Source organism: Takifugu rubripes, chromosome 7 (genome assembly GCF_901000725.2).
Source record: "Takifugu rubripes chromosome 7, fTakRub1.2, whole genome shotgun sequence".
NCBI classification, from domain to species: Eukaryota; Metazoa; Chordata; class Actinopteri; order Tetraodontiformes; family Tetraodontidae; genus Takifugu; species Takifugu rubripes.
In genome coordinates, this window is record NC_042291.1 from 13,186,641 (window position 1) to 13,207,050 (window position 20,410).

General features: G+C 43.6%; 6 protein-coding genes across 9 annotated transcripts; all 6 read right to left on the bottom strand.

The window, feature by feature from the left end:
- Positions 1-181: 181 nt before the first annotated feature.
- On the bottom strand, positions 182-1,586 carry LOC101080122 (peptide YY-like). The gene is made up of 4 exons (XM_029838802.1): positions 978-1,586; positions 680-853; positions 502-591; positions 182-415 (listed from the first exon to the last, which is right to left on the bottom strand). The coding sequence occupies exons 1-4, from the start codon at positions 983-985 to the stop codon at positions 391-393; spliced, it is 297 nt and encodes a 98-aa protein (XP_029694662.1). The 5' UTR covers positions 986-1,586; the 3' UTR covers positions 182-390.
- A 699-nt stretch (positions 1,587-2,285) lies between these two features.
- Positions 2,286-3,893, bottom strand: malsu1 (mitochondrial assembly of ribosomal large subunit 1). The gene is made up of 4 exons (XM_011605718.2): positions 3,511-3,893; positions 3,158-3,324; positions 2,998-3,079; positions 2,286-2,883 (listed from the first exon to the last, which is right to left on the bottom strand). The coding sequence occupies exons 1-4, from the start codon at positions 3,794-3,796 to the stop codon at positions 2,726-2,728; spliced, it is 693 nt and encodes a 230-aa protein (XP_011604020.1). The 5' UTR covers positions 3,797-3,893; the 3' UTR covers positions 2,286-2,725.
- A 282-nt stretch (positions 3,894-4,175) lies between these two features.
- smpd5 (sphingomyelin phosphodiesterase 5) lies at positions 4,176-7,708 on the bottom strand. 2 transcript variants are annotated; one of them, XM_029838799.1, is made up of 8 exons: positions 7,608-7,708; positions 5,599-6,776; positions 5,437-5,512; positions 5,204-5,344; positions 5,023-5,112; positions 4,875-4,938; positions 4,631-4,790; positions 4,176-4,562 (listed from the first exon to the last, which is right to left on the bottom strand). In XM_029838799.1, the coding sequence occupies exons 2-8, from the start codon at positions 6,670-6,672 to the stop codon at positions 4,458-4,460; spliced, it is 1,710 nt and encodes a 569-aa protein (XP_029694659.1). In that variant the 5' UTR covers positions 6,673-6,776; positions 7,608-7,708; the 3' UTR covers positions 4,176-4,457. The 2 variants fall into 2 exon arrangements, with proteins under 2 accessions (XP_029694659.1, XP_003966232.1); XM_003966183.3 differs by having other exon boundaries at positions 7,477-7,689.
- Positions 7,709-8,494: 786 nt separating this feature from the next.
- Positions 8,495-10,500, bottom strand: LOC105416716 (speriolin-like protein). Of its 2 annotated transcripts, none has more exons than XM_029838801.1 (4): positions 9,853-10,500; positions 9,270-9,449; positions 9,064-9,188; positions 8,495-8,935 (listed from the first exon to the last, which is right to left on the bottom strand). In XM_029838801.1, exons 1-4 carry the CDS (start codon positions 10,037-10,039, stop codon positions 8,603-8,605), a joined length of 825 nt encoding a protein of 274 aa, XP_029694661.1. In that variant the 5' UTR covers positions 10,040-10,500; the 3' UTR covers positions 8,495-8,602. The 2 variants fall into 2 exon arrangements, with proteins under 2 accessions (XP_029694661.1, XP_029694660.1); XM_029838800.1 differs by having other exon boundaries at positions 8,498-8,935; positions 9,270-9,452; positions 9,853-10,494.
- A 170-nt stretch (positions 10,501-10,670) lies between these two features.
- Positions 10,671-14,088, bottom strand: LOC101079440 (protein lifeguard 1-like). 2 transcript variants are annotated; one of them, XM_003966182.3, is made up of 7 exons: positions 13,933-14,088; positions 12,814-13,373; positions 12,619-12,722; positions 12,199-12,399; positions 11,568-11,696; positions 11,339-11,482; positions 10,671-11,173 (listed from the first exon to the last, which is right to left on the bottom strand). In XM_003966182.3, the coding sequence occupies exons 2-7, from the start codon at positions 13,331-13,333 to the stop codon at positions 11,021-11,023; spliced, it is 1,251 nt and encodes a 416-aa protein (XP_003966231.2). In that variant the 5' UTR covers positions 13,334-13,373; positions 13,933-14,088; the 3' UTR covers positions 10,671-11,020. The 2 variants fall into 2 exon arrangements, with proteins under 2 accessions (XP_003966231.2, XP_011604015.2); XM_011605713.2 differs by having other exon boundaries at positions 13,786-14,062.
- An 807-nt stretch (positions 14,089-14,895) lies between these two features.
- On the bottom strand, positions 14,896-20,173 carry rbm24b (RNA binding motif protein 24b). Its single transcript, XM_011605711.2, has 5 exons — positions 20,153-20,173; positions 19,350-19,646; positions 18,938-19,061; positions 18,801-18,855; positions 14,896-16,339 (listed from the first exon to the last, which is right to left on the bottom strand). Exons 1-5 carry the CDS (start codon positions 20,156-20,158, stop codon positions 15,982-15,984), a joined length of 840 nt encoding a protein of 279 aa, XP_011604013.1. The 5' UTR covers positions 20,159-20,173; the 3' UTR covers positions 14,896-15,981.
- Positions 20,174-20,410: the final 237 nt, after the last annotated feature.

A 20,410-nucleotide genomic window follows, 5' to 3' on the forward strand; every position in this document is an offset into this window, starting at 1 on the left:
AATCTGTTTTCAGACAGGTGCATGAGCATTTTAACGCTCGGGATATAACATGACATCATGACAAGTGCACGCTAGGATCAGTTTTCCCCTTGGTTTACAGTAAATTAATAGTCTATAGCAACAAATCTGGTTTGTGAAATAAAAGAGCTGATTTAAATTGAGGGATTTTTAGAGTCGTTACTATATTTCACCAGCAGAGGGCGCCGTTCCCCTCAGTGTCATAGCTGCTCGGTCAACAAATAAAAGGCGTGATGAAAAATGACTGAAGGTGGAATAAGTGCACACAGTTCCAGGTTAGTTTGCAATTTAATGTGTTTATTTTGCACAGCATGCATGATGTGGATTGAGTGGCAGACCCAGCTTCAGTGTGTGGCAACAGCTTCAGCAACATCACCACAGGGGCAGCTCATCATATCTAAAACAGAAGCGTAGAGTCAACTAATTTAAAAAAGAACACTATATTAATATACACATAAGATGAGCACAGAAAACAGGATTTACCTGATGGAGTTTGATCTGGGGATGCTCTCTGTGCTCTCCCTCATCAGCATGTCCGTCAACACAGAATCTGGAATATCTCTCTTTCCATACCTGTGCATCAAAACACACAAGCATCACACACCCTTCGGCAAGAATTTCATCTCCCCAATTCCCAAAAGCCCCCTGGAGCCCGACGAACCTCTGTCTGGTAATCAGGTTGATGTAGTGCCTCAGGGCAGAGTAGTATTTGGCCAGCTCCTCAGGTGGCGCGTCTTCCCGGGGACTTGCAGGCTTGGATGGATATGCATCTGTTCCAGAGGGAGCGCAAGCCAGAAGGCAAAGAGTCAGCAAGGCTGCAGCGACAGAGCGAGTCCTGGAATCACAGGGAAAGCATAAACAGCAGGGAAACACTCAGCAGTGAGCCAAGTCCACACCTGCCGAGCAGGAGTTTCACAGCAAAGCATTCAGCCTCTGTTATTTACATCAGAAATACTCACATTATCATTCAACACTGGAAACAAGCGTCCTTTTCTCGCTGATCAAAGCCCAACTGTCAGATTCCCAACATTGCCTGTGTTTTATAGTCTGTCAGGAGGGGAGGGGGGGGGAATTAACTTTTAGGGCGCTCTGGAGAAATATCTGCTGCCTCATTTGTTACTCGTGGAAGAGCAGCCAGTGAAATAAGCAGAGTTATTAAGCTATATTAGCACTTGTGTGGTATCAGAGCATCAATGTTAATCATCTAGCTCAGGGGCAGACATGTTTTATGTTTATTAGTATAACCTGCACTCAGATATGTGGCAGGTGCTTCTCCAGCTCTGTAACCCCCCCTTCCATTTCATCTAAATATCCTCAGAAACTGCCTATCGCACACAGGGGAAGGCAGTAAATTAGTGCTTTTATTTACAGAACATGGAGTAAGAAAAGGGTGAAAGTTCAGAAGGCCAACCTAGCGTGTTTGGGTGTCATTAGATGGAGAGAGAAATGGAGCGAAGCGTTGGTGGTTCCACATTCTGGCACAGAAGAACCGTTCCGGAGCATTTATGCGTCGCAGCCGGGGCTCCAAATCTCCATAACAGGCTCGAGGTGGCAACTTGAAGGCCGTCTGGCATCACATTAAACCGACATACACTTGTTTTTGTCATTACTCTGACACGGGAGGTTTTATCACTTTGCCTCACTTTGCCTCAACAGACCACCACAGAGGGGCAATAACGCAATAATAATCAGGGGGTGAATAAGGGGCAGCCGTTCAGGTTTATTCTCAAAGCTTCTCACTCAAATGGATTTTTTTTCAGCCGATCAAAGGAACCTCTGTGACGGGTTCCTTTAGCTTTCCAAGACAGGATGGAAAAACAAGCCTTAAGTTGTTGAATTTAAAAAATAAAACAATACCAAACACGGAATCTAGCACCAAGACTTTAAACCCTGGAAGAGTCTTCGATGGAGACGCTCCGGCCTGGTGGAGGCGTGGAACAGGAACAGGAAGTGTTTAACTGCTGTTTAAGGATGATGTGAATGAAATCAAGACTTTTTAGAGGACAGTGTTGAGTAGAATATTCAAAAGTCAAGTTTTTTGATGTTCCTTTTGGTTTGAAACATAAAGATTAATACTGTTTATAGAACAGACAATGGGATTCAGTCCTTTTCACAGCTATTGACTGACAATTATTTTAAGACAGTCTGAACAATTTTGGCAAAACTAGCAGTTATTTTCCAAAATTGCACAAATAAGTGGGATTATTTTCCCCTCCAACCTGTACATTTTCCACTTTGATCAAGGGGGACAAGAGTCCTGCAGCCCCTGACTGGTAAAATGACTTTAATGGGAACGTTTTCTTTTGAAGAGCACTCTGCAGAAAGTTGGCAGCCTGCTGCCGTTTCCAACGAGGGTCACGTGAGAACTCCTCGCAGAAACACCAAGAAAAATCAAGCAAAAAAAAAACCCTCTACAACCTACACACATGAAAGAATCCTGATATTTCAGTTTCGAGGGCTACTGGGTTACAGCATGTTTTCTCAAATGTTACCTGCCAAATGCTCCACATTCCCCAATCGTGGACCTTAATTTTACACTTTAGCGCTGATCCAAACTATCTTTTGATTAATAGCAAGTCAGTGGTATTATTACATTAACACATACGTCAGGTGCTTTATTAGAGATATCATACCAGGTATCTTTTTCCCCCTGCTTACACTGACAGAAATTGTATCAAAAATTTGGAATATCAAAGTCTATCTGTTGTCACTTGGTGACTTCCAGGTCATCATAGATGAAGTCTTCAGGCAGTGTCTCAGGAGGAATCTTCCTCAGCTGTTCATCATAACCACGGAGGGTCCAGAGCTTCTCCAGTTCATATAACTCTCTGGTCTCTGGCAACATGAAGTGAACGACCATATTCCCTGAGACAGAAACACACGTACATGAGCAGAGACACCAACACTCCTTCCAAGATCTATTTAGAAGGTTTAGATTACTTTACTGACACTCATGGGCAGAACCTGACATTCACATACCAAAGTCGATGCACATCCAGTCCTCCGTTTCCTTTCCTTCAATCTTGACATTTCGTTCTTTCTCTTTCTTAAAATACTTGTACTGAGGGGGAAAAACGATGTATTTCACAATTGGACAGCACAGAGAGATTGGGAACATTTTAACTGAATGATTTCTTACCACTTTGACGGCATAAAGCGCCATTGCTTGGAGATGCCTTGTTGAAATCCCACTGACAACTATGACATACTCTGTGTAAAGGATGCTGTCGGGGATTTTAATGACACAGATGTCCACAGCGTTTTCCTGACGCAGCAGGGACACCAGGACATCGAGAGAGAACGAGCCTACAGAAACGGGATGGCAGGATAATAATCGTTCACAAATCATTTTCCACATTATTTAGCAGTCATTTTGTTTTGTGCTGCAAAATGCTTAATTTCATGATCATTTAATAGCATGGCTAGCAGCTGCCACTCAAGGGGGGGATTCTTTTTTAAATTCTCTGAATGTAAAATAATCTTTTTACTTACTCCGATTACTGTCATTGTCCGTCACATGTGATTCTTTCTGGAAGGCATCAACACTGCTGTTTGAAATGCTGCTTTCGGTGTAATTTTCTGAATAATATCTTTTGGTGCCGCTGGTTTGTGCATGACAACAACGCGGACCGGAGACAACATTTGCCGTCAATATTCGAAACGAACTCCGACTGTAACCACGAGCGGCAACGGCCGGACAGACGCCTATAAAATCCGTGAACTGCGCCCGTAAAAGCGACGGTGCAACTTTTTTGCAATGACTGAGAATATTCAACATTTTAAAAATCTCAACATTATAAAATTATGCAGCCGAATTCTAACCACAACTCCGTAGTCTAAGAACAGGAAGTATTTCTTGACATTGGATTTTGATTGGTCGGCACGACTTCTTCGTGGGATTTGTGCCCCCCCAAAATAGCACCCCCTGCAGGCCACATTGGCATAGCCAACAGGCTGTGTTCATATCAGTCAAGAACCTCTGATGTGTCTATTTGATATCCCTAATAAATTAGCACATCAATTTTAGGCTTTAGTAAAACTATATTGCAAATGATGACATACCCCAAAATTAAAATAAAGGATAAGGTAAAGGTAATTTTCCTTCAAAGAGGAAAAAATTAAGGTTTACTGTTAATTCCAAGCAAGAGACACCAAAGGAGATTTAACCTGTATTTATTTATATCGGAAGTGGGGGTTTTTTTGTTGTATAAAATCCGATAAATATGTACATTTTAAAATCAAAAATTAGCTATAAAAATAGCTCATGGTAAAAATTATTTTTTTTACAAAAAAGGTCATTCCTATAACTGATCTTAAAGCATGATCTGGCAGTAAATTTCAAACATTTCAAAAAAAGGTGGTGAAAGAACAGCACCTGTGTAAAATCTCAAGTATTTTTGGTAAATCTTGATCCCTTTGATTAAAAGTTCACTGAAGTCTCATCCATCTCGTTCATTGTTGAAAACTATATTCAGTCTCAAGCCAACAGGAATGTGGTCCGTCAGGCCAGCCAGATGGGTGATAAAGGTCACCTCTTCAATGTCCTGAATCAAGACAGAGGTTTTTAATCACAGTTCAAACACAGTCAAAGAGATTAAAACCTCACGCTTACTGTTCGGCAGTGTTTTGAAACAGAGCTGTCGCGGTACAGGATGTAGTCGATCCTACGTCCAATCCACGGCTGGTCAGCCTCTGGGTAGACCAACGGGGTATCTTTTGCTGGAATTGGATGGGAGATGTACAGCTTTCTCAGGTCCTCGCTCTCCAAAGTTCTACAAAAGACACAGAAAAAGTGGAGTCAATCTTCCAGTAACAATGAATGAAGGCTGTGCGTTGCCTTGGAAGAGTGGTGTCACCTTTGAAGACTTTCTGGATTGTTAACATCATCTTCATACAGTGTGGGCTGGTCCAGCAGAGTGCCTGAAACCAACAAAATGTCCAGTTAAATGGCTTTATTTATATTGTGTGCATAATCGACTGGTCAAAATGGTAAAAACTGCACACCTATGACCCAAGGTTTTTCCCTTCCAGGGCCTGCTCGGCAAGGATCTCTGTATTCTTCAAAAATGCGGTGATTCTGTTCCTTGATGTCGTCTACAGAGGAAGAACAACACTTTAACGTTCCAAACTGCTTTAACAATAAGAAAATGATAAAACGACTAAAATGAAGACATCGAAGACAAACCGGGTGAGCAGTTGTCAAAGTTGAAATCCCCACAAAGCACATCGAAAGCGACCTCCTCTTCAGGCTGTGCATTAGCGGCCTGGAAATCGCCGATCCACTTGAGGACCATGTCCAGCTGCTCGCAGCGCACTTCGCCTTCACCTACGGGCACGATCCCCAGACACAGACTGTCACACACAACTGTCCGTCTGTGTTCTCTTCCTATTCAGAACCCTGTAGAAGATCAAACTTGCCCTCTGGTGCATGAAGATGTGTGCAGTTGAAATAACCAACCACCTTTTTATTGTTCCCATGCTCTCCAATAAGCACCTGAGAAATTCAACATAATTAATGGGAAGACAACAACACAACAACAACTCCAAAAGCGCCTGAAGCCGTGTTGATACTGGGGATACCTTAGTAGCAAGTAGACCTTTGGCGGCTAGTGCGTCCTCCCCTCGGCTGTTGGGAAAGAAGTTGTACTGAGCGTTCAGCACCGGGAATCTGCTGGCTAAGAACAAGCCACTGTTGAAGAACTTGAAATGGGAGCAGCCGCAGGGTGGCTGGCAAGCGTACACGCCGACATCATACAGTATGTGTCCAAACACGGGCTTCAGTATTTGCGCGAGCTTCTTCGCTGCCCTCTTGTCAAACACCTCTTCGAGGCACAGCATGTCCACGTTGGCTGGGAAGAGCGAGGACACTTCCCAGGGTACACTGCCCTGCTGACGGAGACCCTGGGACAGCAAAGCTCGGGGGGCGCTCCGGTGGCCCTGCTGGTTGGAATTCTGATTGGAATTGAAAACGGAATACGACTCCACCGAGGGTTCCTCTGTGTTATCACAGGGCACAGGGACCACGTGATCGCTGGGCTTTGGAGTGGAAAAGTGGACCTCAGATGTATCCACACGGTCGCCCACCGAGGGCTGGGCTGCGGGGAGTGTGCTGACGGATGGACTGAGAGTTCCGCAGCTGCTGGGGGAGTCAACGTAAATGCGAATATTCGGTCTGCACACGCCCTGGGCGATGCGCTGGCCGATGATGGTTGCCCTGTGTTGGGTATGTCCCAGGTTGTTGAAACGAGCCAGGCTGTCTGGCAAAAGACACAAGTTGGCTGTAGCAAATCCAAATGACACCCTCGTTTCCAGCTCCAAGCCCCGACGTGTCTCCTTCTGTGGAGAGGGCGGCATTTCCCGATGGTAGGAAAAGGGCCTGCGACAGGCCTGCAGAGGCGCCCACAGCAGAAAGCCGATGAAAGCCAAGGGAGCCGTGGCCAGAAAAAGGATGAAGAAAGTAATGGAACCAAAAAAGACCTTGAATGGCTGGAGATAGCATTCCTGCTCCATCCGCTGGGTCTGCTCCTGTGTGGTGGACTTGCACACGGCGATTAGACGATCCAGAAACCAGAAGCACGGTAAAATGAATGCCCATCCAATGGCATGGATGCCCGCCACAAACCCATTTGGAAATGGAGATGCCCGCAGCACCATCGTGGCTCCACTGCTTCTCTACACGCCGGCCTGAATTAACGTCAGAGGTTCCGGCCGTTGCCTCATTCCGGTTTCAGTGTCTCCTGCATTAATGCCACTGGACACTGAGACAGGAGAAAAGACATTTATTGATTCGCTGTTCTTTCCTGTGCTGATGACTATCTTCGTACATCCATTCATGCAGCTGTGCTAAATATGGAGCACTTGACAGCTGAGCCGACATGAATGTAACACAGCCAGATGTCAAAGGAGGATCAGCCTGGCTTATTGTGAACTTACGCAATGCTTGATGATCACTTTTAGGGGGGCAAGGACAAGAACACGGTTTAACCTAATCCAACTATCAACATCTGCATGGACAAACAGACAGTTTATTTCAGTTCGCAGCCATGATGAACTATTTTAGTGCGAATTTACGCTTTAACGAGTCATTCTTCGTACTGACGCCAGGTTAAAGCCGAGGATGGATGTTCAGTGACCCCTTCACATCCTGATAAATAGACACACGAAGACGTCTTTTAACTCCGTGTAGGTGTTCAGGTGTGAACTTCCTGACTCAAACAGGTAAATTCCGACTGGCGGAGGCGCGTCGCTGCAGCCGAGTGCAGGTATGCTAACCGCTCCACTGAATAAATCCCTACGGAAAGATACATAAATGTTGGAATTTCCTGCAGTATAATGCCTCCCTGCTATTAGGGCACAGACATTTGAACACCCCCTCTGTCTTGCTTATATCTTTTCAGACCCAGTGAATCCATAAATGGAAGCGTTTACCTGTCGTTGCTAGCTTAAATCTGATCTTACCTTTGCGCCGTAAACCAGGACGGTCCGGTTAAAGTAATGCTACACGAAACCCTCAGCGCGTCACTATCCCCCGTGTTTATGACGTACGTGCATGTGTAAGCGAAACGCATAGTTTTATCTAATGTACACACTTGAGCCGATGGTCCCAGCATTAACACCCAGCTCTCCGTCAGCGGCTGCCCGCTTGAGCCACGCCCCGATGGCGGCGTCCGTCTGCGCGTCGACGCGGCGCCTTTATGGCACCGACCAGGAGTCCAGAGGCTCACTAATTTATCACTTTCTGATCCGATGGAGTTCAAAACGTAAAGATGGAGCAGTGAAGATGTCTTTTTCAGTTGTAGCTTTTTCTTCCTGTACATAAGTTAAAAGGCTCCTAATTATAATGGCATTAATTAATGTTGCTAATAAGTCCAAGGAAATGAAGGTCTGCGCTCTCCGAGTGTTTTCTTTGTGTGTTAATATTGTTTTTTGTAGTTTTTATATCGCCCTGTATGTTATCATTGTTCCTCTAATAGTAATAATAGGAGTAGCAATAGAACATGAGTTTTATTTCATTTTGCAACAGAAAAAGGAAGTTTGAGATATCAGGAGGTGAAGTTGGAGAATTATAGAGAAACCGACATAATCATATACTTGAGTGATACTCTCTCTCTGTGTGTGTGTGTGTGTGTGTGTGTGTGTGTGTGTGTGTGTGTGTGTGTGTGTGTGTGCGAAATCTGCTTATTTCTTCGAGGGTTCTTGTATAATGGCTGTAATGCCTCAGCTCTATTTTTATGAAACCTTCTTAAGATTGAAGTCTACTTTTCATTCATTCATAATTGCTTTTGTTTTAAATACATCTTCAGTTCCTGCAAAGCTGATGAAAGAAATCTCCCGCATCATTGGCAGAGCTACAAGTGATATTACTCCATCCTTGGATGCATTTCCACACCTTTCCCTTTCTACGTCTGAAATATTGCATCACTAATCCCAAATAGTGAGTCACTCAGGTTAGGTCCACAGCGATGAGGCATCGTAGCACTTTTATTTCGTTCACAGATTAAGATGTGATGTTTGCACGGACAAATAATTTAAAAAAAATTGAAATGTTAAATCCCAGTTAGAGTTTTGTCGGCTGCTTTCTCGTCTACCAGAGGATGAGTGGTTTTTTGTCCTTCTTAGCCATGTGGCAGAGGCAGTTGAGGAAAATCTGCACTTCCTTCTCCAGCTGTGGGGGCGCAGCTGAAGTAATCCACTGCCTCAGGAGCTCGGGGTCATTGTAATCATCCACCCGGCTGGAGCCATTGTCCGGCCTCTTCAACAGGATCCCGAAGGTGTTCACGATGAACTCCGATAAAGTTGGGTGAAGAGTGGCTTTGTAGCCAAGCTTTTCCAAGACCTCCATGAGGTCTTTATACCTCTGAACGAGATAGAAGCGATAGCCCTCATCCACCCTCCCTGTCAGGGGGTGGGTGCTCACCTCCAGGAGAGAAAGAAAATAATTTTACACCCGTTCCGTTGTGAGTTTTGCTCAGATCAACATAATGATAATAGGAATAGATGACTTATTAATCATGACTTTAGAAAATGAGCAGTTTTGAGTCTGACCTCTATGATTTTGTCTTGAATATTGAGCAGGTTGAAGCCATAAAATCGTCTTTGACCCTGGAAGATGTGAGACAGAATTCTCCTGTCCAGCTGATAAATGATCTCTCCAAGTAGCCTCTCCGGATCTGCTCATGGAATTATTCAATGAAAACATTTATTCATTTCTCGTATTAAGCTGAAACGTGTGGACTGGTCTCAAAGCTAACCTTTAAGATCAGGGAGAGGGCCACGGGGGCAGTTCTGGAACTCAGTTCCATCCACCGCCATTGAGTTTTGAACAAAGGACTTGAAGTTGATGGGGGACGAGGTCCTTTGTCTGGCCTCTCCTAAATCTTTTTGGAACTGAGTCTCGTCACAGGTGCTCTGCAGCTGGTTGGGCTGTTTTACTTCTGGTGATGAAACAATGAAACAATCTTTTTTATGCATTAAAATACATTGTTTTCATGTTGCTTTTCACTACCCCTTTTTATATTACATGTGTTGTAGGAAGCTCATGTACTCTTAGAAGGGTTAAATGGAAAAACAAAATTAATGCCATGGCTCAAAAACAACAAAGGTGGATTCAAAATTAGTAAAAGTTGTCAATTTGCAAAAAAATCTAAATTCCTGGAGTCACAAAAATAAGATTTTACTGTCTATTAATGCATCAGCGTTGAACGCCAAACTCAGTTGCTACTTTTTAAATCAATTCCAGCATATTATGATCAATGATCTGAACGTTTCTGTACTTGAGCCCCTTTAAACTGCAGTATGGCTGCCATCTAACGGCGGGAGGCCGAACTACACCACCTCGTAACTGGTCCTTCGTGTCATGGATGAAACTGTACATCCGGTCGTTCTTGGAGCGCCGCACTCTGCCTCTCAGCTCTTGGTTTTCCTGCATGACGCTGCACAGAACCTTCTTCAGGCGGTCATTTTCCTCAGCAACTTGCTCACTTTGGGACAGCAAGGTTTCGATGGATTCTTCCAGCTCCATTCCGTTGCAGTTTCACGGTCGTCCCACTCAAAATTGTAAATTGTAGCAGTATTAGTGGCACTTGTAAATTACACAGTATGCTTTATGATCAAAGGCTTTGACCAAAGAAGACCAAAGACAAAGTTGCTCCTCCAAAAAACTGATCATCCATTCCATAGCCTATTATCATTTCCTACAAATTTCATTAGAATTTATCTATAACCGAGTGACTAACAACAAAACCAAGCTCGGCTGTCACGTGACCTCCATTGGTGGAGGTAACCAGACACGTTTGTAATTTCAAGTACAAGGCTTTTCTTTATCGTCCTCAACTGTTGTTAAAGTTTCTCGCAGGTCTTCCAACTCTGCTGATCGTGGGTGCAGGGTCTCCATGGTGATGTTTGCGGACGATGGTTTGCTCTCAACAATTCAAGCCTGTAAAATCCTCTGATAATTGAGGCCTTTGATTTGGCCTCAAATCTGACTATTTGAGTCTCGAGACGTCCCAAATATCTATTTTTCTGGCCTCGTCCTGCTCTGACACTGCTTACTCGTGTAAAAATGTAAAAGTTGGCATTTTGTGCCAGTTTAGCTGATAACCACTTTTTCAGTTTTACTTCAAGTGAAATAAAAATAAAATCACAACCGAAACCCAAATTTAATTTTATATATTTTATCTCCAAAAGGTTAAGCAAGTGCAGATGAAACCACTCTGGACAGTTAAAGGCATGGAATGTAGTATTTACAATGCAGTCATTTTGTACAGCAGAGAAGCCTAACAGTCTAAACTACAGTTCCATGGATCAGTTTACATACTTCAGAAAGGTTAAATAAATCCCAGGCCTACAGTAAAGATTGTTTACTTGTATGTTCATTAAAAATAACAACACAGAATGAAGAAAGAAAAGATTGAATTCTCTCTTTAGTGCACACTACAAGGCAAAAAGCAAGATTGTGGGGATCTAACTACACGTGATTCTGACTTGCCGCTGGTTGCGTTTCTCAGTTCCCCTTTGCTTTTCCAATAATAGCAAGAATGTAGAGAAAGATGTTTATGATGTCTGTGTACAGGTTCAGAGCAGCAAAGACGTACTCCTCAGGACTCAGGGCCAGTTGCTTGTTGCCTAGCAGCAGCTGTGTGTCCACCGCTAAGAACTGTTAAACAGAGAGTCAAATATTAATTACGTTTCACTCCAAAATCAACCGTTTGTGGGGAATACATCTCATAGTAAAAGGAAATGATACGGTGATGAAAGGCTAAATTCTGATGGTTAATGTCACCATATACTCCTGAGCTGAGAGGAGCTTTAATGGACTTACGCAGGTGAAGAGTAAAGCTCCCAGGCCACCGTACACAATGTGCAGAATCCGGTTACGGATGAAGATGCAGAGAAGGCCAAAGATGAGCAAGACCATCAGACAGACGAACAGCACGCCGGAACAGGAGGTGAAGTCATACTTGGTCTGGAGGAGGGAGACACAGCATCACATCAGACATGTGCTGATCCAGGAAGTATACACAAATACACACAATGCAACTTAGACAAACCTGCAAAGAGAAGAGGACCACGGCAAAGCAAACAATGGCCGTGATGCCCACTGCCATCACCACCGAGTCAGTGTCATGGAAGCTGGCGACCATCCCCACCATGTACGACATACTGAGGGTCAGGATCGACTAAAAGGAAGAAAAACCAAATGCATCAGCAACTGCAGCAACACTCTTCTTACCTGTATAGTGGGCACAATGTATCCCATAATGCACTGTGGACAGTAGTATGCAACTGATGCTCCTTAATCAAGTTTTATCCATCCCATCATCCTTTGCATTTGCATGTGACAAGCTAGACATGATGCTACTTATTAATAATGAGGTAAATTATTAATTACATAATAGTACATCAACATACAAGTGACCAGTGTCTTATATTTATTAATCAGGGAAAAAAAAAAAAATATTCGACTGGTGCTGGAGTCAATCTGGTACGTATTTACTACGTGACACAGCACAAAGCATCCAAAAGGAGAATTTCAGCTAATCACTGAAATCACCTCCCTATGTAATGAGTAGTGACGAGGGAATGAGTGTGTGATTTAAGACAGCCATAGTTTCCATTGATTAAATAACGACACTTCCTCTTCCTGCATCAGTATGAAAAAGGTAATTGCAAAAGGCTTACCAGTGCAACCAAGTTCCACGGATGCGTCCGTCGGAGATTACCACAGCAGCTGATGGCGCACACGGAAACAAAAAATATGGCGTAGGACAAAAAGTAGGTCCAGGTGTTCACCATGACAAATTCCTTGACTTCTTTCACAAAGGTAAAAACAGCCACAAAGGCAAACGTCACCAGTAGCTGAGTAGTCAGCACCAAGAACACCTGTAAGAGAGGATTATTTTGGTTTGTAATCGATTCACAATCAAATTTTGCTGCCTTTGTATGTGTCAGTTGTGGGCAAAAAGAATTCTAGAAAAAAAAATAGCACGATTCTGGATTTATTTATTTTTTACCATTTTACAAACTACTTAAAATTGCTTAAATTCAACCATCACTTCATTATGTCACTATAGGTTTTCTTACAGTACACAAGGTTCTTACCTTACGAATAAACGCTCTTCTTATGCTCTTGTTATCAAATCCAAAATCAAAGTCCTGATTCTCATGAAAGGGGGGTGGATCTTCCTCACTGTGGTAAACATCATCTGCCCCAAAATAGGCCCCAAAAATGACAAATATGAAGTTAAGTTACGGAGGAAATAAATGCACACACCTGCATCTGTTATCTATACCAACCATTGTAGTCTCCGCTGGAACTCTGGCCGGGGGCAAAATACGGTGAAGATGCTTTGGGTCCATATCCAGGGCCACCTTGCGGGTTCATGGCTCCAAAAGCTCCAGGGGCACCGGGACCAAAAGCTTCAGGACCACCGGGACCAAAAGCTCCAGGGGCACCGGGACCAAAAGCTCCAGGGCCACCGGGACCAAAAGCTCCAGGGGCACCGGGACCAAAAGCTCCAGGGCCACCGGGACCAAAAGCTTCAGGACCACCGGGACCAAAAGCTCCAGGGCCACCGGGACCAAAAGCTCCAGGGGCACCGGGACCAAAAGCTCCAGGGCCACCGAGACCAAAAGCTGTCGGTGGGGGGAACGGGACGCCCCCGGGAGCAGGGAAACCTCCAGGAGCGGGGCCTCCGAACATGTTGGAGCCTGGCCCGTTCATGTCAAATGCGACAGGAAATGCCGATTGTCCGGGGAGCGAAAGAGGAGAAGGTCCCCCGTCGAGAGCAGCGTAGGGAGACTTGTCGGCGGCCATGTTTGACGTGCGAGCGCAGGCCGACCAAAGTGTTGGATGACTGCAGCAGATATTAAAAGGTGAATATTCAAACCGCGTGTCCCAATAATCGATCAAGATAGTTTCGATATCGACAGGTCGAACTGCACAGCTCGTGACGATGCGGCGAAATAAGAGTATCACGTGACGATGCTAACTTCCGGTAGGTGTCAATAGACAAACGGAGACCAACAACTTGATTAAACAACAATTGAATCAAAATATTCAGTATACTATTGTTTGAGGCGAAGCAATCAGAACGTTTATTTTAAGGTTTCTTATTTGACAACGCATTTTATAAGCAGTTAACATGCATCTATCTTAAACAGTATATAGGCCCCGAAATACTTTTCTTTTTTTCTTTTTTTTTAAACAACAGAATTAAAATACAGTCTACGCTTAACTCTTTAAATGAAATAAAAGGAGCTTCTTGCCTTAATTCTGTATGCCAGAACAATCGAGGTATGACATTGTCGTGGTGTCCCAATCACAGCCGTACGTTTTTTAAACCCCAAAAAATTACTCGACATATGACCAGCTCGATACAACAACGTCAAGATTGTTATATCAAAAGTACTCACGTTGCACAGAAACACAAAGTATGTCCCCGATCGTTCCGTATTTCCTTTGTTTTTGCAGAATCCTTTTACTTCGGGTTTTATAACAGATTTCCTTTAACGAGAACGTCGCTGACCGAGAATGATGCGTTCATATAAACAGGAAATCCAACAATCAAAGAGACAAAAATAATGTTGAAAAGTTGATCACAGTAACATGAAAACGATCATAATAAAGAGAATATTAGAGCTCTTTGTTGCCGCATGAGTTTATGATTGGAATAAACGAAATTTATTTAAAAAAATAGAAAATCGTAAAAAAAAAGTCGTCATGTAATGCAGATATAAGGTATCAAAATTACGTACGACACATACATACGGTGACACAATATATGTTTTCTAAGGCTCCGGACCGTCTTTTGCAGGTGTGATGTGATTTTTGAGAAGTTTGTTTGAAATTGAATCCTAAGTTTCATATTTCGGATGGTCCATGAATGCAGCACGTCAAACCGGTTTGATGAGCTTGAAGTCAAAATATTATTCGGACTTTATTAGGAACCAGTTCATGTCAGAAGGCTACACAATAACAAACTGCAGTCAGTATTGTGATATACAGTGACAGCTTACCCTAGATATCGTGAATGTAACGTTTGAATTATATATCACTTTTATAAAATATTCATATACTGTATGTGTAAATATTTGAACTGTTTTAGCAATCCAGGATTCTACATGTTCAATGAAGGTTTTCACCTGTTTGGAATAATTTTCAACCCCTTCTTTGGAATTTCTTTCAAAAAAACAATAAATGTTTTTATATAAATAATTACGTTTTCAAAGTTATTTTACTAAAATAATTAAGCCTTCCAACCTCGGCTTTGTATAAGTAGTGTCATATTTATTGCAATGAACAGAAAATATATTTGGTTTGCATGATTCTACACTCTAACCTCTTATGACGAGCAGCTCAAGTACGACAAATAAGGGAAATAGGTTAATTTCATTTTATTTCACATAGTAAACATCTGCATTATTTTGAATCATGCATTAAAAAATGCAAGGTGAAATGGTGACGACCTTGCATTAGAAAGCATTTCACATCTAACGACATCAAATGTAAAAGGTTCTCAAACTCTGTTATCAAGGCTATCAGGTATAAAAACAAAGGATTAGAAATCTATTTGAAACCTTAATGCTACAGGAGGCAGAAAAGGATTTGATTTATTGCTATTTTTGTTCTTCACACACAGTGGTCTTGATGGTTACCCAGCAGCATATGTGGACACGTTTCAGCTTAATACGAGAAATGAATAAAATAATGGGTTTATTATTGTAATGAAAAATAAATACATAAATATTATAATTTAAAAGGCACAGTATGAAACATTTTGTCAACATAAAGGATTCACATTCAACTATGCTTCTTCCCTTTTGTGGACTCACATGTGGTGGAAAACCGAGTGCTTTTACCAGATTCCACCAGATACTCAGCATTTTGTCTTATGTGACATAAAGAAAATCCAAATCCGAACTACTTAAGGGTGCCTATTTCACTCCAAACAATAAAAAAAAAAAAAGAAGAATCCCAATGAAACACTGACAAATACATCTGCATAGCTTTACAGGCCTGAAAACTGCATGATAACATGCTGTTCATGGAAGGTTTGTGGTTTATTTCAAAAAGCTGGGGAAGAAACCTGATCATAAGACAGAAATGCACTTAGGAGATGTTTTTTTCCTTGTTTTACTCAACAGAGTAAATCTATGAAACTAGCACGAGGCCAGTGAGGTCTATTTCTCCTGACGTTAAATATGCGTCTGCTTAATAAATATTAAATATGAATATATATTCAATAGTGACAAAATACCAATCTCACTTGAGCAACATACAACAATTCCTCATTTGTCAACATTTTGGTTATTTTCAGGCTTTTTGGAAGAGAGGGTGCTACATTAAAAAACCGGGAGGTGACACCCATCGTACAGCCCGACGCTCTCCCCCTGTAACATCGCCGTTGATGTGGGAGGAGGCGGCCTTGCGTACTTTTCTCCTTTGAGGCTTTATTCAAAGTTTTACTGCATGCGATCTGTCTGGAGCTGCTGTGGTTGATACTGGCTGAAGGCGGCGGCAGCTGCCGCGGCTCCTGGGGTGGCAGCTGTTGCAAGCGGCTGCTGCATGGTGTAGCCGTATCCCGCTGTCGTCATGTAGCTCGTTGGTGCCGGCGAGGCTGCGTAAGGGTACTGCTCATAGGCGGCGGCCGCGGCGGCGGCCGTGGCGGCTGCGGAGTACTGGGCGTACGCAGCCCCGGTGTAGTCGAGGTATGGAGAAGTGGCAGCGGCAGCCGTTGCAGAGGTGGCAGAGGGCTGCACATGTGGGATCACTACACTGGGCTGGACAAAAGCCTGGGGGTAGATATAATGGGCGGGGACTCTGTAGGGTAAAGACACACAAGGGGTCAATATTGTGCCGCGTTGGGTCACACTTGCAACGGTGAAACCACAAAAGCAGGCGCCACAAATTCTTAAATTCAGTCATCAAATCACTGCAAATCCATTCATTTACCACTGAACCCCTCCCCCACGTAGAAACGAAAAGTTAAAAAGGAAGCAGCAAATCAACAAAGAAACACAAGCACAGCTTTTAAATGTAAAATAAAAAAAAAAAGCACCTGAATCTGAAACACAGTAAGGCATTGGGTGAAGACAGCCCAGCTCGGCACCCGGCGTTTCTCTGAAAACCGTACGGGACAAAATGCGAGCTTATCAAACGACACCGCAAGAAAAGAACCACGTGTCACACCAATGCCACACGTACAGGCAGGTTAATAAAACCTAAAAACAAACAAATTCAGGAGAGGAATAACAACGGAGCGGCCGAGGTTTTCCATTGACCACACAGCACCTTGTTACGAAGACAAGTGTCTCTGGGTTATGAGGGGGCCCTCTTCATTTGTGTTAAAGACAGGTCTACGTTTAACCAACTGGTCAAAGCTCAGGTGATGTCCAGTGGAAAAGCAGTCTTCTGTGTACACCAGCCTGGGTATCTGGGTAAATTTGGCCCCACTTTTAAACTTGGGTTAAAGCAAAAATACAGAGGAGCAGGTGTGAAAAGGTTATATCTGTCCAACTGAGCCCTCCCCCTTTACAGAAGCACACCCCTCACACAACAACACACACGCAACAACTTGACTGACAAGGGGGGCTGCAAGCCTGCTATTTTTGCTCCCCTTGTCATCTCCAAGGACACGCTGATCTTCTCCTTCAGTAACACATGGCGGGGGTACTTGTCAACTGTGATGGCCGCCTGCTCTACTGTCACTTCCCAGAGTTTGTGTGAGCTACTAAAATAAGAGCTAGCTTCATGAGAAAAATAACAAAAAGTGTGTGGGGGGGGGGGGGCAAAAACGCTTGTACGGTTTGATCGGGACGTGACCTCCTTTCGTTAAAGTCAGATGACTTCGGGCACACTGAAAGGGAGCAGGAGGTTGGGCATTTTTTGGCGCTGTGAGCAAGGAGCTATATAAAGGTGCTTTGTAAACCACGGGGACACATGCGTAATCTGCAGCACATAACCAGAAGGCTCCACGGGCACATGGCTCGGCCCACCTGTTGTCCACAGCCGAGCGGCCCCGTCTGTGCCATACATTATTAACGGTGCTACTGAGTGACTCCCTTTTTCCATCTGAATTTGAGAGGCCGTGGAGATCACTGTAGCCAACAGCTGCTGCCTAAGAGCCCGGCTAAGATCTCCGGCTCCAACAGTCCAGTCAGTGCATACACGAAAAAGACTTTATGGGTTAAGGAAAGTGATCACACATGTAGTTAGTTCATGGCCTACATTCATTTTGCACAAGTTTACGAGCCTTGAATCTTTGCTTTATGAAACTGCAGCTTGTCTAGCAAAGGTAAAGGGGTCAGTCAACATAGTTTGCGTTTAATTTCATCGCATTTTCACACGTTACGTTGAAAAGCAGCATCCGTGTTTCAGAGGCAACACAGAAACGTCTGCCGGTCGGCGTAAGCTACGGCTGAAAGCACTGGTTAATACAGTTTGTTTCTCCTTTTTCCTTTTAAATTAAAACATAGCATCATGAGTAAGGGAAGGAAAAGAACTTCCACATGCAAGCCAGTGGCTGTTTTGTTGCAGGGGATTTTGAAATCAACACACTTTGAGTGATCATCAACCCCCCCTCTGGCAACAAAACACGATCAACTCGATGTTAACAGGAAACCGGGCGAGGAGGGAAAAAAATGAACCACACTCTGAAGCAGAGAACACCAATCGTTTAAGGGGGAGGGAGGAAAAAAAAAATCATCAACACCGCACAGTTACAGCTCCCTGTCAAAACTCACAAAGTCTGCACAAAAGAACACCTCCTGCACCCCCCCAACCTTCCCCACTGCAAGTAGAAATGAGCACACAGTTAAGCTGAACACCACATCATACTGAAAACAAGGCACACACAAGTCTAAGTACTAATGAAAACTAAAAACAACAACAAAAAAAAATACAAAAGACTTCCATGCATCTAGTCACCATTTCGGCCTGTGAATGTCAGAGTAAACAGGTAAGACTTTAGTGCTCTGCCCAACGCAGACTCAGCTATTCCTCAAACCATCATGTCCCTTCCTCAGCTATTTTAACCGTTATCGCCCCTGTCGGATCAGAGAGAGACAGACAACATGAAGTCAAGTCCTGTGAATTTTGTCTGGGGACAAATGTTCACTTCCGTCACAGTCAACGCCAAGCAGATGAGCACACGTCAACACTCACATGTCCTCATTCAGGATTTAACAGGTGGTGGCAATTGGCAGAATGACATGTTTACAACCATATGGAACAAATGACATTGGGAAAGAGTGCTGCGAGACATTTCTGCAGGTCAACATACCCATAAGGTCTCTGGATGAAGGCCGGGTGGATCTGAGGCATGCCAAAGGCAAACCCTGCAACGGAAGGAGGTTCTAGATCATCTTGGCTTTTTATTAATACTTCTGTAATTCTCTGTTGAGGCACACACTCTGTTACCTGGCTGGATGACCCTTGGCTTGGCCCCCAGGTAGGCCAGGTTCACATTGGCTTTCCTGCCATCTATTATGGGATTGGGGTCTTTGCATGCCCGGTCAGCCGAGGCCCGGTCTGCCATGGTCACCTTTAGGAAACATCACATTAATCTGCCTGTTGCGGTTTGGAAAGTACATTTCACCACAAATGACACACTTTTATTTGTATTTCACGGATCTTTTTTTTTTTTTTTTTTTAAATGGTCCCGTTGGGTTGATCCGGTAGTTCAAATGTCTTTCTGGATCCACCAAGAGCGACAAATTGTCGCAGGAAACTACAAATTAGACACTTGTATAGGTCGACTTCAGCCCAGAATGGTGCACGTGTGCCCGGGGACCTAAAATGCCGAATCGGAACGGAACATGTTGCTACTTACAAATCCATAACCTCTGGATTTTCCCGTCTGGCGATCGGTGATGACAACCGCCTCCTCGATGTCCCCGAAGACCTCGAAATATTTCCTCAGACTGGAATCGGTCGTGTGGTAAGGAAGACCCCCGACAAAGATCTTGGTATATGTGGTGTCTTTTTGCGCCGAATGCATCATTGACAAGTTTTGGGGTTGCCCTTTTCCCCTGTATGTTGGAACAAAAGCCGGGAGCTGTCGGAGTTCGGCTGAAGTGGAGGAACGCGTTCGGGTGAGTTGTTGGAAAGACTGCGGCGTGCGCACCAGCTGTCCCCCGGTGATGTGGGTCCGAAGGAGGAGGAGGAGGTGGAGGAGGACACCTGTTAGTGTGTTACGGGAGATTTGGGCGACACAGATACTGAAACTCCACCCAGATCCAGACGCGACAAACCGATCGGCCTGAACTTTATTATGACTTGATCCCTAAAAGCAGGGAAAATGCAATGTCATAGACTGTTTATTTTATTTAGCATCTGACTCCTTAATGAAAACCCTGCAAGTCCACTGGTTTAAAAGTGAAATAAAAACATACAAAACAACAGCTCATATTAATACAGAAGAAAAAGAGGTTTAAACCTCTGGAGTGTGGCTTTTGCAGACACGGCTCGGTCCAATTTGCAGATTTAAAAAAAAAAAAAAATTATATACTACAGTGAACAATTCAGTTACTTTTGTCTTTTCAAGTTCTAATATTAAATATAAGTCACATTAACTGTGTTATATCTAATTTATCGCAAAGCCCAAAACTTCATTTAAATCAATAGAAGACTGACCGCCATTCCAACGAGTATAAAATTGCTTTACAGCTATTGTAACACTGACATTTGGCACTGGAACTGGATAATTCATGAAGCGCCTCATGGTCCAGGACAATAGTAGCCTAGATGTGTCAAATGAAAACCATCCACAGCTGACATGGTCTCTAGTTCTGTAATTTGACACAAGTGACACCAGGTGATCCCACAGGGATATTTTAATTAGGTTAATCTGATATCCTCAAAATTGGACAGCTGAGACGTTCGGGACATCTT